The 16,236-nt window shown below is 32.1% G+C and overlaps 1 protein-coding gene across 1 annotated transcript in view; it reads right to left on the bottom strand.

The window, feature by feature from the left end:
- Positions 1-2,872: 2,872 nt before the first annotated feature.
- LOC136973196 (nose resistant to fluoxetine protein 6-like) overlaps positions 2,873-16,236 on the bottom strand; it is a 31,108-nt gene continuing 17,744 nt past the window's right edge. The window contains exons 10-14 of the mRNA XM_067267898.1: positions 13,877-13,996; positions 11,798-11,921; positions 5,388-5,574; positions 5,136-5,278; positions 2,873-3,214 (exon numbers count right to left, since the gene is read on the bottom strand). Coding sequence (XP_067123999.1) covers positions 3,017-3,214; positions 5,136-5,278; positions 5,388-5,574; positions 11,798-11,921; positions 13,877-13,996 — 772 coding nt within the window. The 3' untranslated portion in view covers positions 2,873-3,016. The remainder of the gene's footprint in view (positions 3,215-5,135; positions 5,279-5,387; positions 5,575-11,797; positions 11,922-13,876; positions 13,997-16,236) is intronic.

The following is a 16,236-nucleotide window of genomic DNA, read 5'->3' on the forward strand; positions in this document are numbered from 1 at the left end:
TAATACAGTATTTTTAGATATGTTTAATTTATCTTCAGAGTTAAACAATTCACAAATAACGAATGTTTTTAATTAAGTTTAAATTTTCGAATTCGATAAGCACGTTTGATCTTCTCATTCGTAACTTGCAGGTTATTAAATAAATTTTTAACCTTTCTTAGATAATCGTCCATTTTATCTCCGTTCTCTAAACCCGAAATTAGCAAGTTATTTCTTTTCTTTTTTCTTATTTTTCAATCTCATCAACTTTTCATGTAAATTATTACATATTGCATTTATCTCCGTATTTGATTTCGCACTTCTAACGTAAGCTTTCTTATTATTCGAAAACAAAGTTTAAATTCGAGATATACCATAGCAGTATCTATGTTTTTAATTGATGCCTGCATCCTCTATCTAATGGTGCTAAAAGTACTGTACAGCACATGTAATTTATTATTTGAAGTGGCTTGTAGTTTCAACAGTAGTTTAATTATTTCCTAAAAGTTAATTTTTTTTCGGCCCTTATATAAGAAAAAATTAATTAATCTGTTGACTCACCTAAAACATTTTCTTTACTTCTAATTCGTTTCATTACGTTTTGTGGTGATACATCCTAGAGTAGTGGTGAAAAAGTTATTTTGTTCGTGAGATGAAAATTCAGACGTTTTACGAAAAAAAGATACAAATGAGTCTAATCGCAACAGAAAAAAAATTTACGCTAAGAGCCAAGACCTCTAGACAGTGCCCCAAAACCCAATTTCAATAATAACGTCATTTAATAAATCGTGTGGTGACGACTAATGAGGCGAGGCGATGTCAACGCCGCTAACTTCTGAATCAACAGTTCTGTCGTCAGTCGGTTAGGCTGTCAACTTTCACACAGGAAGTATATGGCGTCAACCGTTAGTGTCTTTTTAATCTATAGTCGGCTCTTGCTGAGCAAGTTGTTCGGCAACCGGGGCAAATATGACAGTCAAATTTGTTCGCAAACCGAATTTTTTGAAAAACCAGGAATACGACATCCGAGATTTCACTGCATTATAAACGTTCAGATAAACTATTAAATTATTGCATTTTACTACAGCACAAAGTTTTCCTAATATTTACAATAATTTAGGTTTTTAAAATTCAAGTAAGAGATTTAAAATATATCAGTAAATTCCTTAAATTTGACATAGGAAATTTACCCAATTTCAATTTAAGTTTATTTTCTGGTTGTGCTTTCATACATTCTTAATTCTATAAATTATGTACTCAACATACTTATGTATACATAACATAATATAAACGTGCATGAAATTACCACCAGCTACTGCAGGAGAAACATTATACATGTAAAACATGACTTTTGATGACTTGCAATACGTACGCCTTGTTCGTGTACTATACATCTTTGCATTACAATAAAATTTTTGTTGTAAATAAAATTATTGTTTACAATAAATGTAACAGTTGAAATTTGATTTTATCTGTGTTTGCATAAGAGCTTAAAAATCATTGTTTACAAAGAATTGATATACTAAACGGCTAAACATGCTTTGCAAACTACAGTTTGGAGTGAAATTGGTATATATTATAAAATGAAATTTTTCGTTCATTTAAATATTAACCACTCAGTACTGAAGCATCATCTTAGATGATGGGATAATGAGATACTTTCTGTCTTGTAGGAGATTGGTGTGTTTTCTCTAATGCCATCACGAAAATTGGCCTTGTAAATTTTCTCTGGATTTCTGACTGCCTGCATCCTAGGTCTTCCGAAGTGATATTTTGACGTTTTTACTACTGAAGCCAATCGACTACGATCTTAGCAAATATCATGAAAAAGATTTCTGCTAGAGTTTTGGTAAGTGAATTACATAAAAGCAGAAACTGATAATTAACGATTAAGTTCATATACAATTAGGAAAAATATCGTTAATTTGAATATTTTTAGTATAAAATTAGCAAATTTATAGCTAGTGTATCATAATTCAAGTACGAAATTTTTAAAGAAAAAATATTATGCGATGTACTAATTAATAGAATGTGTTTTGTATATAGCCCTACAGAAAAGAGGTTCAGATATGAAACTAACTTTCCATTCAGTTTGTGTAGTGGTTTTTCAAGTTCATCAGTTTGCCCTATTGTGATTATAGCCAAATCATGATGGGTATGAGAAAAATTCTCATAGAATAGAAAAACTGCAATAATTTCGAAATAATTGCAGAAGAACGAAAGAACATATCTTATCCGTATGGATAAGATTTTCATTTGCCAGTCGATTATATTGGCATTTTAATTTAAATAAATGACAACAGGTTCTGATCACTAGTAATTTGCAGGGATACAAATAATTCGAATTTTTGGGTACTCCAGTTCTACTTATGTTCATAATATATAATTAAAAGAATACAATTGTTTACTTATGTTTCTAAATTTTTTAATGAAAAAAAATATTTTATACTTTTATATTTTTGAATATTCGCCTGTCATAATCTAGCTTAATCAAGTCGATTTGATAGCACGTTCCACAAAAGTGAATCAAATACTAATTTTGTTTAAAATAAATTTTATAAATTCTTGGAATCAAGTAGTGGTTTAGAGGAATTTTTTACTAAATATACAATAAAAAATGTAATTTATAGATTCTAGAGGAACCGGATAGCTTTTATATCACTAAACAAAAATATTCACTGACTTTTAGCGCATGCGCGTGGACATGCGCAATAAATGGATTTAAAGAAGCATGCGCGAGCACAGCGTGATAGACGCACAAAAGTCCTAACATAAGCACTTAACAACGTGCTAAAAGATAATACAGAATGTCAAGGGATTTTTTCCTTCAAATTTTTTTTTTATAACATACCACAAATATTATTATACATCACTTCAATTTTATTTCAATTCAATACAGTTAAAACTATACTACTAAATACATTTGAATACATCGAATAAAGAAATACATTTAACTAATATTGTTACAAATCAGTTTCATTCTATTTGGAATCATAATATTTTGAACATATTAATCATATAAAGATAATTCGTATTATTACACTTCATTGTTGTCATTGTTTTGATTTTCTCGCAAATTATCAATTCTGCATTCTTCCTTTTTGTCCACTCTTTCTTTCTTACAGAAAATATTAATTATTTTATCAATAAGATAATTTAAAGGTGTTTCCACAAATAAATGCATGAATAACGATGCTATCAATGTTAGGCACATCACCATTAGGAACAACATCCACTAACAGAAAAAATGCATGCATTAATTAATTAAAAAGACGAAACTTATTTATTAAATCACTATATTTCTCGGTTTTAAACACTGAATAATCTAAATGTTTAAACATATAGATTATTAAGTGTTTAAAAAGCTTGCATTTAAATTTCCATGTAACGCGTCCGTATAAAATGCAAAAAATTACGTCTGAGTTTAGACTTATTACTATGTTATACATTTATATCAGGTTTTATTACGAGATAGGGAATAAGAGTATTTGGGTGATTTTCCCAGCAACTTAGGTGCATCACCTTTATTCCATTTTATAACAAGGATGATTAAAGTGTAATTTTCCAAGTCTGGTATAAATTTTACTCACTCAGGACGATATATTACAGGAATATTTTCCCATATCATTCATTTAGTTTCCGGCCTATCTCTAATTTTCAGACATTTAACTTTTTTTCACTTTCTTATCAAACCTTGTTGAATAGAATATAGGACTCTACACAAAGCAGACTCTCGGGAACAAATTAGGTCTGTATGTAACTAATAAAAATTTGTCATTATTTCAACTGTTTATTGGTGAACATGAACCCAAGCATTGTCTTCGAGAAAAATCACATTTTAGGTAACGAATTCAGGAAACTATAAACCAGTGATTCCTTTGTGATCCACCATCTTCTTCGTTCCATAAAGTCGTTTCCCAACACATCCAACCATACCTCCAACCCCTAACCCATTTTTTTTTTGTGTGAGAAAGACTAAAAATATTCTTAAGAAAAGTTTTCTATCAAACTCACATTTTATATCTTTACCGTTCTCCAAATCTGGAAACCATCGAAGGCAATGTTTCTTCACACTCTTTTTAAAAGAAGACAGAATATGATTGTCAGTGACCCGAACATTTACCTATAGTCACTGCTCACTTCCCACCTCTAGCGCCTGCTGCTGCCGCCGCACTGCAGCGATAGTGTGCACTATAGAAACCACTTCTTTAGAATATACCAAACCAGTATTCACTCAACAGCTCACAAAAATAGACAGCATTCACCGTTTATTTTCCTTCTAAATACATTTGATCTGTGTCCGTTTTATCTCAACCAACACTATATAGCCATACATCTTTATGAGCCTACTATGAATTTCACTTTCCGATAAACAGTGTCTGTTCGTATCATATAACTGATCTCATCTACACAATAATAAGTCATTTACATATAAAAACCTGCCCTTAGTGATTCCACGGTAATGTGAGTCAACTTTCTAATCCATCTAAACTTCCAATTGATAAAAAAGATATCTTTCGTATTAGTTATCATAACCTGATTATAATACTGTAATATTTACATTATCGGCACTATTATCTATAATAGAGGAGAGGTATGGCAATCGGTCAAACAATGACTTTCTAAGATTTTCACAGTCTTAGACTCAAAAAACATCGAAACGTCGAGAAATGAAAATGGTTCGGGAAAATTGTTTGTATTTGTGTATGTGGGTAAAACACGATTTTAAAGAAGGGGTTAATAAGTGTTGTGCTCTCTATCGAAGTTTTTCAAAATTTTTACAGCGAGGTTTGTTTTCAGGGGATTCTTGCTATTTAATTCCTGTTCTTAAAGATTAGGAGAATTGGGAACTAAAGACAGGTTATGCCTCACTTCTCGAGTGAGATCGGACAACATGACGATTTCACTCGTTATTAGCATTAGGAATTTTTTTTAAATAAAACCTATCACGATCTACAAAATAATTGTTTGCTAATTAATAATAATTAAGAATATCAGAATTATTAGTAATAAGGTATAATAAGAGATGACGCCACTTGCATAGTTTTTGAATGTTTCGGGAGAAAAATGAAAATTCATAAAAAATTGCTGAACAGATTAACAGTAACTCTTCGTTATATTTTTATTATTTATTTTTATTATTAAACTAATCTTACCGTAGTTATTTCTGATGCGTAAAGTCTACTTCGTAACTGACCATAAATATAAATCATAACTAGAACATGAAGCATGTAGATCCAAATAGTTAATTTATCCAACATACAAAATATTCGCAATGAAAAAATTCGATTACAGATACCTGTAATAAAAATATGCTCTTAAAATGAATTAAGAAATAAATCTAGAAATAAAATTCTTAAACAATGATTGAACTTTACGTGAAATTGCTTCAAAACTCATTTACTTACCACCATATCCTGTAATACATGCAACAGAAATCCATGCGGTTGCAACGGTAAAAGCAAATGGAGATAATGTGTGATGTAAATACACTATAGTGTCGTTTGGTGACATTTCTCTTTTATAACCGTGCAATCCAAATATTGCCAGCATTAATAATATAATACTTCCGACCCAAAATACCAGAAGGGTTTTCTGTAATATCATTTAAAATTGTTTTCAACTATCAAATATTATTATTATGTTAAAATTTGAAAAATTTAACACTTATACATGGATACATGTATAAACCGGGAGAAGAGAGAAAAGCAAATTGCTGATTAGGTATCTCTTGCTTCAATCGGAATTTAATTAACGCGCGAAATTAATTGCGGGAATATCTTCATATATGCGGAATAAGTAATAATTTATTCAGCTCTACCAGCTTTTCCTACTTTACATAGATACCATATCACGATCAGTTCGGTTTTGATATACGCCATAGCCTCAAGAGATTAATTAATTGCGTAAACCAAGGATACCTGTAACTATTGTAAAAATATTTTGTTTCCAGATTTTGGATACATCTAACATTGAAAAACATTTTTCAATTTTAAATTGATTTTAATAGTCGTTGCGCTGAAGTTATCGATGTAAAATGTTGTGTGATCTCTTGCTTCTATATATGTTTATAGCATAAATCTATTTTATATACGGTATACAGTACAGAAGTTAAACTTTAAATCGTATATACCGCTATGCAAAATATTTTTGTGCACGTAGTATATAATTATAGTACAGAGGTACTTCATACTTCGAACTACTGTAATTAAGAACTCAGATGTTGAACTTTACAAAATTTTTATTTCCGGTTCAAACTGCGCATGCCGTAAATTAAGTGCGCTCGAAAAGTAAACACAATCTGTCGTGGCCAAGTGGTCCTTTCGCTTCCGCTGTCATGTTAATGACTGACTGTGCAAGCGTAGAGAGCGTGAATATGTTGCCAAAAGAGATGATAATGTTTCTACCTCTTCGTGAGTGCTGTACGGCCACACTTACGCCATGAAATGGGTGAAAGTAACGTAAAAATAATGACGTCACATAGTGGCGTTGAACTCCTCAAAGAGAAGAGTGAATGGTTGCGCTGTACAGAAGTAAAAACAATATTATTTGACAAAACGTAATTTATATAAATTTATGTAATAAGTTTGAAAAATATTAAAACAAATATGTTTTTGTCAATATTCAGAAAGTATTAAAAAACTATATTTACTCATTCAATGGCATGTGCGGAGTATTTAGCAGGAATACGTTAAGATCATAAAAAAAGACAATGAAAATTAAATATCTTATTTCTAAAATTAATAATCACATAAGTTGAGTAAACGTCATTATTATTAAACTTAAAATACTGAGTAATTACTAAAGATAAATTGGAAAAATTCGAATAAATTTGGGTGAACGAAATTAAAATACGTTACAATGAGCTCTAGAGGGAGTTTTAGCATTCAAATAGAGCCAAGTTTGTTGGGGAAAACATTAATTATATGGGGAAAACATTAATTATATACGAAAAACATCTTTGAAAAAAAAATTCGAATCATAACTTCTCACTGTTGCACTTTTGGTGCTGCAAGCAACTAAAAAGCAGTTACGTTTGTGAAAACACTAAATATACTCGTTTATTTTAGCAATTATATGCATATTCTCATCACACTAGAAATATAGAATTTCATTGCATATGCAACCATCTCAACTTGGACTGTTTGTTTGGGTTGATCAAACAAGGGAAAATGGCTGACAAATTGTAGAAATTGCTATACTTATTATTCAGCAAGACGTTTTATTACAGATAGGCTAATTACAAGTAGCAACATAGTCAAACACTGTACTGCATTACAAAATAAACACAATTCATCACAAAAAATAATTCGCATACAAAGTTTAATACGATATTGTAAATTACATGTCATGTTCCTTTATTCTGCAGGTTATATTTTTTCGTAGGGTAAAGAAGGGCTGCCTGGGTAAGACTACGCAGTAGGCTGAGTACGCAGGGTAATTTATTACAGATGGCAACACTACTGGCGGTTTTCGATGTGACGTTTTGCTGTGTCTACAACAGCTGTAATGAAAGCTATATTGTCATCGGTAAGCTCAGCTTCATTTAGAATTCACAAAGTAAAATGTGTTATTCTATTATTTGTATGTAAGTTTTGGAACTTGAAACTTTAACTTTACTTTACTGTGACATAAAACAAAAAAACATTATTTTCATATTATATTCTTAAAAAGCTAATTTTTACCGAAAGGATGAGAGTTTGAACTTTGTGTATGAACGGTGCTGGCACATATCGGCGACTCTGTATAGCACTTCTTGGGAGACCAAGAGTACACAGCAGCTGTTAAGAGTGTACTCTTAGTCTCTCAATATTTCTTTCTCTTTAATGTCCATTTAAAAGTTTAATTATTGTATAATTCTGTTTATATATCTGTATGTGTATTGTAAATACCTATTTATACCAAATATTGTTTTAAAGTAGAAGCTTCGTTTATTCGTTGCTTCAAGTAAAAATAAAGAAAAGTGAACGTACCTTCTCGAAAAATGCTAATTTGATCTTTTCTTTCTAGAAATTTCTTTTTTCTATGAAATGGCGCCGTATAAACATAAAAACAAAATGAGAGCTTGTCACTGCAGTTGTCATAGACTATGAACTTTTTGTCCGTACATTAGTGGCCGATCGACAACTGAATGAATTTCCAGCTAAATCTGCTGCAGAAACGAAAGATACTCCAGCTGAATCTGAAGAACAACCAAATAATACTTGAGCTGAAACTGCAGACGAAACAGCAGATCTCGAATAATCCTTACACCTATCAAGAATACAATTAATTCTTTCGGAAAATGAGACTTCAAATACCACTAGACGCATTGTAGGTTTTCGCACAATTTTTCCTCTTTCACAAATCGAAAGAGGACGAAGATAAAGAGGAAGAGACCGCACGAAAATTTGAAATAATTACCTATTCACCATTCAAACATGACTTACAAGGGGAAAAAACGAAAAATAGAACTTTCAGCAGGCAAAAGTAAAAAGAATGGCAGAAGGAGCTCTAGAGAAAAAAGCTAAAACAGACGGTAAATGTACCGGTACACCTCGAGTTACGTCGTTTCGAGTTACATCGTTTCTCGATTATACGTCGTTTGTCAAAAAAGTATATGGAAAAATAAAAATCAAGTTTAAGTCATTTTATTTGACTGTACATACGTCTGACAAAAATATTGAAGTCGTGATATCACTAGAAAAGCGTCAAAAGCACATAAAATCATATTAAAATATGTACATTTACAGTAAATGTTAATATAATCATCATAAATCCTAGAAAACGAAAGATGAAAACATCTGTGTTTCTATGTTCTCGTCTTATTTTGCGGTCTTTAATTGCTGATTATTGGCATTTTCCACCGTAGTTCGACTTACGTCGTAACCAGTGGTGATATTCGAAATAGTTAACAAAGGGTTCTCTAGCAGAAAATTTTTCCCTGACAATCACCGACAAACGAAATGGAAGTTTTGACTAGAAATAAATACAATACCTTTTCTTGCGATATATCTAATAATCAGTGGCGTATTTGGAACGTAACGAGCCCTGGGCGAAGACCAGATAACAATAGTATATTAGTGATGTCGACCTTTTTTTTTTCACTCCGAATGGCACTGCTGATAATAGACAGATGTCATCATCTCTCGAAATACAATATTCTTTTTATTTCGCTGTCCATAGCCCGACACGTATTCCACAGCCATCTTGTATTATCTCGCGCGCGTGGGATTGTGGGATCTCTCTTATGACTGAATCTAATTTCAAGAACTCTCTTGAATCGATCGCAATTAAACCTCGTTTTGGTCGAGATTGAAAAGGTCGAAAGAGATCGCACCAAGACATAGTCCCCGACCTTGCTCATAATCTAGATTGCAATGCTCGGTGCGAACGGGGTATAAGGCTCTAGTTTAGTAGTATTACAGAGTATAATACGTATACTTTAATATATTAAAAGAAAACAAAACCACTGAGAAATGTTCCCTGTTTTTAACAAGGTTCGGAAAACTGAAAATTTTAACAACGGTTTCGGCCGAACCTGTGCGAACCCGCTGAATATCACCACTGGTCGTAACTACACAAGTTAGATAATGAAAATAGACTCATTAATGTTTACAGTAATATGTTTATATAAGATTGATATCTCAGGCTCTTCTCTTTATAAACTTGAATTGAATATGATCAAAACTACCAATACTAATTGCAAGAAAAGTAAGTATACTTAGGAATACACTTATTTCTAAGTGTATTCCTAAGTGCTTTTCTAGAATGTTAAAACCAGATGCTGTTTAAGTGCTGGACAGATAGTATTACTTCAATTCTTCGAGCATCTGTAAAACACCGTTTACAGCCATCTCTAAGATTAAGTTCATCCATCTCAAACATGTATGATAATTCGTTTAAACTGCAGCTCAACAAATTTCCGAAATTTGTTGAGCATATGCTTTATAGCAGTGTAATATTTAAACCAAAAATATGTCTGTTAACATATCTTCCACGGCAAATCCAGTTTCATTTTGGAAATTATTTGCGCTCTCTTCGCTAAATTTTAAACAAATGATATAGGCAGCCTTGTACAGTACATGTACTGGAGAATTCTGTTGTTAAATTATTTTTCTCTAGCCATTTCTATCTCTTACGTTGCAATAAGCATTGTTCTTGCTAAGAGAAATGCAATTCTTTCAATCTAGATAACAGATTACTAATGTGTCCGACATTTTCTTGAATATAATTTCTGTTGACCCAGATTTATTTCAGCATATGTGAAAAAATTTTTCTTACGATTTTTTCTGGTGAGAAACATTCTAACTAACATTGGATACATTTATTAACGTCTGTATCGTTACCTCTGTCTACTGACACAAAAAAGGAATTGATTTTCACGAGAGTTACAAGGAAGGACAGTGAGCATTCAGCTTACCAATCATTGATTGCGTATGATGATTTGGTTTCACTGCACTGATACTGATACTATTACACTATGCAAGAACATTTTCTTGAACAATGCTCTTGCAAACGATTCTGATGTCATTTGTAAATTGCGCTTAAATAAACTGCAAGTGACAGAACTTTTGTCTTCATTGCCTGAGAGATTTTTAACGAAATTAAAGTGGTAAGAATCGTAATATTTGTATATCATATAGAATACATAATATATGCTACATAATTATAAGCTGTTGTCTGTAGCATCATTTTTAAAAATGATACAGAATGTCTTTTTAGTTGCTATTCTAGCAGCAGCGTGTTTTTCTGATTCAGCATGCTTTCACAAAAAAAAAAAATACTTTTTTTGTCTCAATAGCAATCGTACTTTTGCAAACAGAACATTCAATATAACACTGTCGTAGAGATGAGATTTTAGCCTATGGAAAACCATGTAAGTAATTCTCTTTATGGTATTTGACTTCATTCGTGAATCCAGTCGCAACATACTGTTACATTTTCGTTTGTGGTATCTCAGGCGAGACTGGATTTGGATTCAGAGTAAGAGTTCTTAATTTACAATCAGTGAATGCAAGCCACCTCCGACAAATATTCGAAAACAATGATTTTAATCCTATATAATTTTTGAACTGGTTTTTGTAAAAGCACTTTATAACATTTGTAAAATTTTCGTCGAATACACCCGCAAATATTCCACTTATACACTACTAGTAGCACATTTTTAGAACATATCTTTTACATCAATAATAGTATAACTACTAGTAAAATATAAGTTAAATACCACACCATCGAACGTAGCCGGGATTGACGGTTCCACGCCCGTTTACGACTGTTTAGCCTGGTAATCGCTCGTTCCCCAGCCTTGTGATAAAGGAAGCATGCAATTATTACTATCATGCTTCTGATAGTTCACGGTTTTGATCCACGGAAACGTGAAGTAAACATTTTTTTGGATTATCTTCTAGGGCGGGCAGAGGGCGAAATATCAGCCTAACGAAAAAATGACGGGCAGAGGAAATTCATTCATATGAGAAGCATCGCAGAAAATTATTTTGACTGTGGAACATACTATTCACCTCTTTCAGCTTTTATATTTTCGTAATTACGCTCATATTGAAAATTATCAATATCTCTCACGAAGATTTCTGTATTGCATTAATGTCTTGCATAAATAAAATGTTTTTGCTTGCAGCGTGAAAAGTGCGATAGAGGGAAGTTTTTGTACAGAAATATCTTCTGCATGTCCTGAGATGTTACCCTTCAAATTTAAACTAGTAACTGTGTCTGTACAAAGCATTGAATATAATTCGTTAATTAATTACAAATACTCGGCTGTTTGGTTAAATGAAATTTGTAAAATTGTATGCATTGCATAAAAAATACTAATACTTACATGGCCAAATTTCATTTCTTTTTTCTTTAACAGAAAGCATCCAAATAAAAATCCAGTAAAAAATGAGTTGAGGTGTGTGTAATAAGGTTTAAAGTAATTGTGATTTAAGTAATTTTCATATTTTCTGAAAATAATGAGAAAACAACAATATAAAAATATTAGTATAGCAGCAGTACATACAAAATTAAAATAAATGTGTACATTTCTTACATTAAATAGAACAAACCGCAGGAACATATTGATAGATTCAACGAACACAATAAGATACAGCCAATCTATATTTTGCATATTATAAAGAATTTATCCGTTTCAGAGCCTATCAACGAACACAAAGAACGAAAAACTATTCTAATATCTTATGCCCGATTTCTTCTTAGGCGGCTCGAAAACACAAGAGTTTTTCGGAGATAGATCGTTTAAACACGTGTTTAAATAACGTTCATCTTCGTGCCCATAGGGGGAAAAACGTTATTAAATAAATAATTTTCCTCATTTTGCAGGCGAATATTTGTATTATTATGAATGGAAATATTTGTACGTTTTGCAAATTATTCGTTGATGCACATTATTTTGTTACATCATGCTGCGAGACAATTAAACTCTTCATAGTGCATTAATAATACTAAAACAAAAGTAATAACAACTCCAAAATATTTCATAATGAGAAAGTATGGACTCCTATTGAACGCTATCTACAGCCGTCCAAATACCATCTAACTTATGTCAGGATAATTCAGTCCACGCAGAAAATATTCTCATATAAAACTTTGTACTAAATCTCACTACTGTCCGATTTTGGCGCAGCAAGCAAAATCTATTTTATTTGTTTAAAACTCTTACACTATATAGAAATTTTAGCGATTCAGGAGATACTTCTCAGCATGGACCTCATTGTGATATGTAATATCCGAAAACGATGAGCAGTGTGTTGTTAGCCCTGACTAAATTTTGTTATTTGTGATAGTTCTAAAATGCAGTAAGATCAGCTGTTTTCATGATACCAAATTAGCACTTCAGTTCTATTAATTCAATTTCTAAATGCCCACAACGAACGGTCTCATAAACTAGGATTCAGTTCGTGTTATTTTGTGTATTTAAGTTGCCTCGCTATTGCCTTGCCATAATCAAGAATATTGGTAGCATATTTTTATTGAAATTTATTTTGTTTGTTCACTATATAGAAATTGGTTGCATTTAGATTGTTAAACATTTCTTTGAACAGCGTTAAATAGGAATGTTATGGCTAACGGGAATCTGAACTGGGCACAAGTTCAAGGTGATCGACACCCGAAAGTCCGTATCCCAAAGTTCAAACATATTCTGGGGTATACGTTCGTTTTTCTTGCTTTGCACTCGCCGACGTCCTAGCAACAAGTCACCAAGTAACAAAGTGTTTGAATTTGCGGTTTCTCTCCTACTGCGCAGGATTACTATTGCAAGGACTACCGTTGTCGCGGCTAGGGGGCTTCTGAGTTAGAGGCGTTCAGTCATAATCTCACGAATAATAGCTTCGCATCATTTGCCACTCGCCCAAGCACATGTAACAAGTGTCCGTTACAAGGAGTACTCTAATAAACATCACTCGGTAATTAAATATAATGTACAGTACAACATTTTTTTATCTTGTGGTTATAATAATTAATATCTTACAAATTGTTAAAGATTTAAAATACTTTTTAGAAGAATATTACTATTTTTGCCAGAGTTAGTAATAGTGTAATGAAAAATAGACCACCAATGCCAAGCAGTTTTATTCCCTGATCACTGAAATTTAGATCGTGGGTTCGCGCCTCGCGAAAACAGATTGGCCAGGTGGAGTTTTCCGGGTTTCTTCAAGACTATTACGCCTAAATAGCGGCCAGATACCCTTAAAAACTTCTCAACACGTGAGCACTTCGCACACGTGTTGCGTTGGTTTAACTTAATAACACGAACGTAATAAAAAATGTGTATATTGTTTTCTTTTATGTAATAACTAAATTTTAATATTTCCTGTTTTTGGCTGGATAACGTATATCTGATTTTTACTTCACAGTGTTATGTCTTGTAAATAAGTTTGTATAAAATTCAAGTACTTACGTATATAAGACAGAATAACCAAACATTGTGTGATCTTTGTATACAATTGTATTAACGACGTGCGATACAACTCCTGCCACGATTAACATCACTGTGATAATTTTTCCATAATTCGGCCATCTGAAAATAAAAAAATATATATACATTTCTGTTGTTTATAGCATTGATATTACCAGGGGCAAATTTTCTGGACTTGCTTAGCATGTGCCGCATGCTTAAGAGAAAGTATCGACTGTCAACATATTTTTATATGAGAACAAATATGCCAATAATAATTTATTCTAACGTGTAAACTCTTTTATCATTTGTGTTCACTTTTACATTGACAGCTAACGGCTAGAAATTTCAAGTCAGTGTGATGCTTGCGGGAACCACGATCGCTTGCTCGTGTGGAGGTTTGCAGTAGAAAACATGACGTCATTCGAAGCATTTAACACGACCAGATTGTATCGAAAGCTCGCGTTATCTAGTCAGTATACATGTATTGTGTATAGGGGTGAATCTATATAGAGATTAATAGGGCTTAAGCCCTGGTCCCCAGTATCAATTTTCCACAAAATTTTAATTATTATCACAAATTTTTAATACTTTTTCATTATAATATATTTCATATATTTCACGTGTAGATAAAATGTGTAGATAAAATCAACAAATGTATATGAATATACACAGAAAAATACAGAAAGAAATTGTAAGAGCAAAAGAAAACTGTCTGATAATTAAATGCGAGGAAATGGAGTTATTGGACAGAGATCATAATTCCAAAAACGTACACGAAAAATTAAGGAACTAACAGGAAAGTTTCCACTAAAAACAGGATGTGTAGAAAAAAGATGGGAAAATAACAACAGTTTTGGTAGAAATGAAAAAATCATAGAAGAAATATATTCAAACACTTTATGAACATCAAAGGTATTTCGAAGAACTTGAGATAGATGAAAAAGGCCCAGATATTATGGTAAAAGAAGTGAGACATCCAATTAAAAACAGGAACGAAGGTAAGGCAACTGGACCAAATGGAATTTACTTTGAACTGGTCAAAAATATTGGTGTCGAAGGAATAAATGCATTAGCAGACATCTTGAAAAACATACACGAAAAAGGAAAGGCACCAAATGAAAACAACTATTTTATTATGGTTCTTTACCTAAGAAAACAGGAACTATAAAACATTGTGAACACAGAACAATTAGCTTGCTAAACCACATAAGCAAAATATTACTAAAAATCATTCACAACAGAATATATGGCAAAATTGAATGTAACATCAATAATATTTAATTTGGATTTCGAATGGGAGTTGGTACAAGAGAAGCAATCTTTGCTCTCTCTGAAATCGCTGATAAAACAATCGATATGAATGTCCCCATTTTTATGTGCTTCCTGGACAATGAAAAAGCAGTTGATAAGATACGGCATAAGATACGGCATGACAAACTACTTAAAATACTTTGTAACCTAGAACTAGACAAAAGAGACATTAAGATCATTAAAGATGCATACTGGAATCAGAAAACAAAAGTTAGATTGGGAAATGAAGAATCTGAATGGATTGAAGTGAAAAGAGGGGTTAGACAGGGCTGTGTACTTTCACCAATCCTATATAATTTGTATGCTGAGTACATAATGCAGGAGGCCCTGGAAGATAGAACAGAAGGTGTAAAGATTAACGGTATAAGCATTAACAAACTCAGATATGCAGATGACACAGTAATTCTCGCTACATCAGAAAAAGATCTACAAATATTTATAAATAAACTAGTATAAAAAAGTGAAGAAATGGGACTGACAGTAAATACAAAGAAGACTAAGTCAATGTGCATAAGTAAAGATAAGTACAAAATAAAGAAGAAATGCAAAGGAGAGAACCTTGAATAAGTAGATAGTTTCAGTTATTTGGGGAAAAGATTTTTTCAAACAATAATGTATCAAAGGAAATCCGAAGCAGAATTGGACAAGCTAAAGATAAGTTTAACCAGATGAAAAACATTCTATGTGAAAAGAAACTAAATCTACAATTAAGACTAAAAACGCTAAAATGATACATTTGGCCCATTTTGCTTTATGGATGTGAGGCATGGACACTACAAAAAGACATGGAGTGGAAAATTGAGGCTTTTAAAATGTAGGCAATCAGATGAATGTTGAAGATTAAGTGGACTAACAAGACCACTAATGACAAGATGTTACAGATGGCAGATACTAAAAGAAAATTAATGAAAATAATAAAGAAAAGAAAACTAGCATATTGTGGACACATACTGAAGGGAGAAAAATATGAAATCCCAAACTACATTAGAAAGAAAGATTGAGGGAAGAAGATCAAGGGGAAGAAGACGAGACTGGATGGATGACCTTAA

Source organism: Centruroides vittatus, unplaced genomic scaffold, assembly GCF_030686945.1.
Source record: "Centruroides vittatus isolate TY-2023 unplaced genomic scaffold, ASM3068694v2 contig_3105, whole genome shotgun sequence".
Classification (NCBI taxonomy): Eukaryota; Metazoa; Arthropoda; class Arachnida; order Scorpiones; family Buthidae; genus Centruroides; species Centruroides vittatus.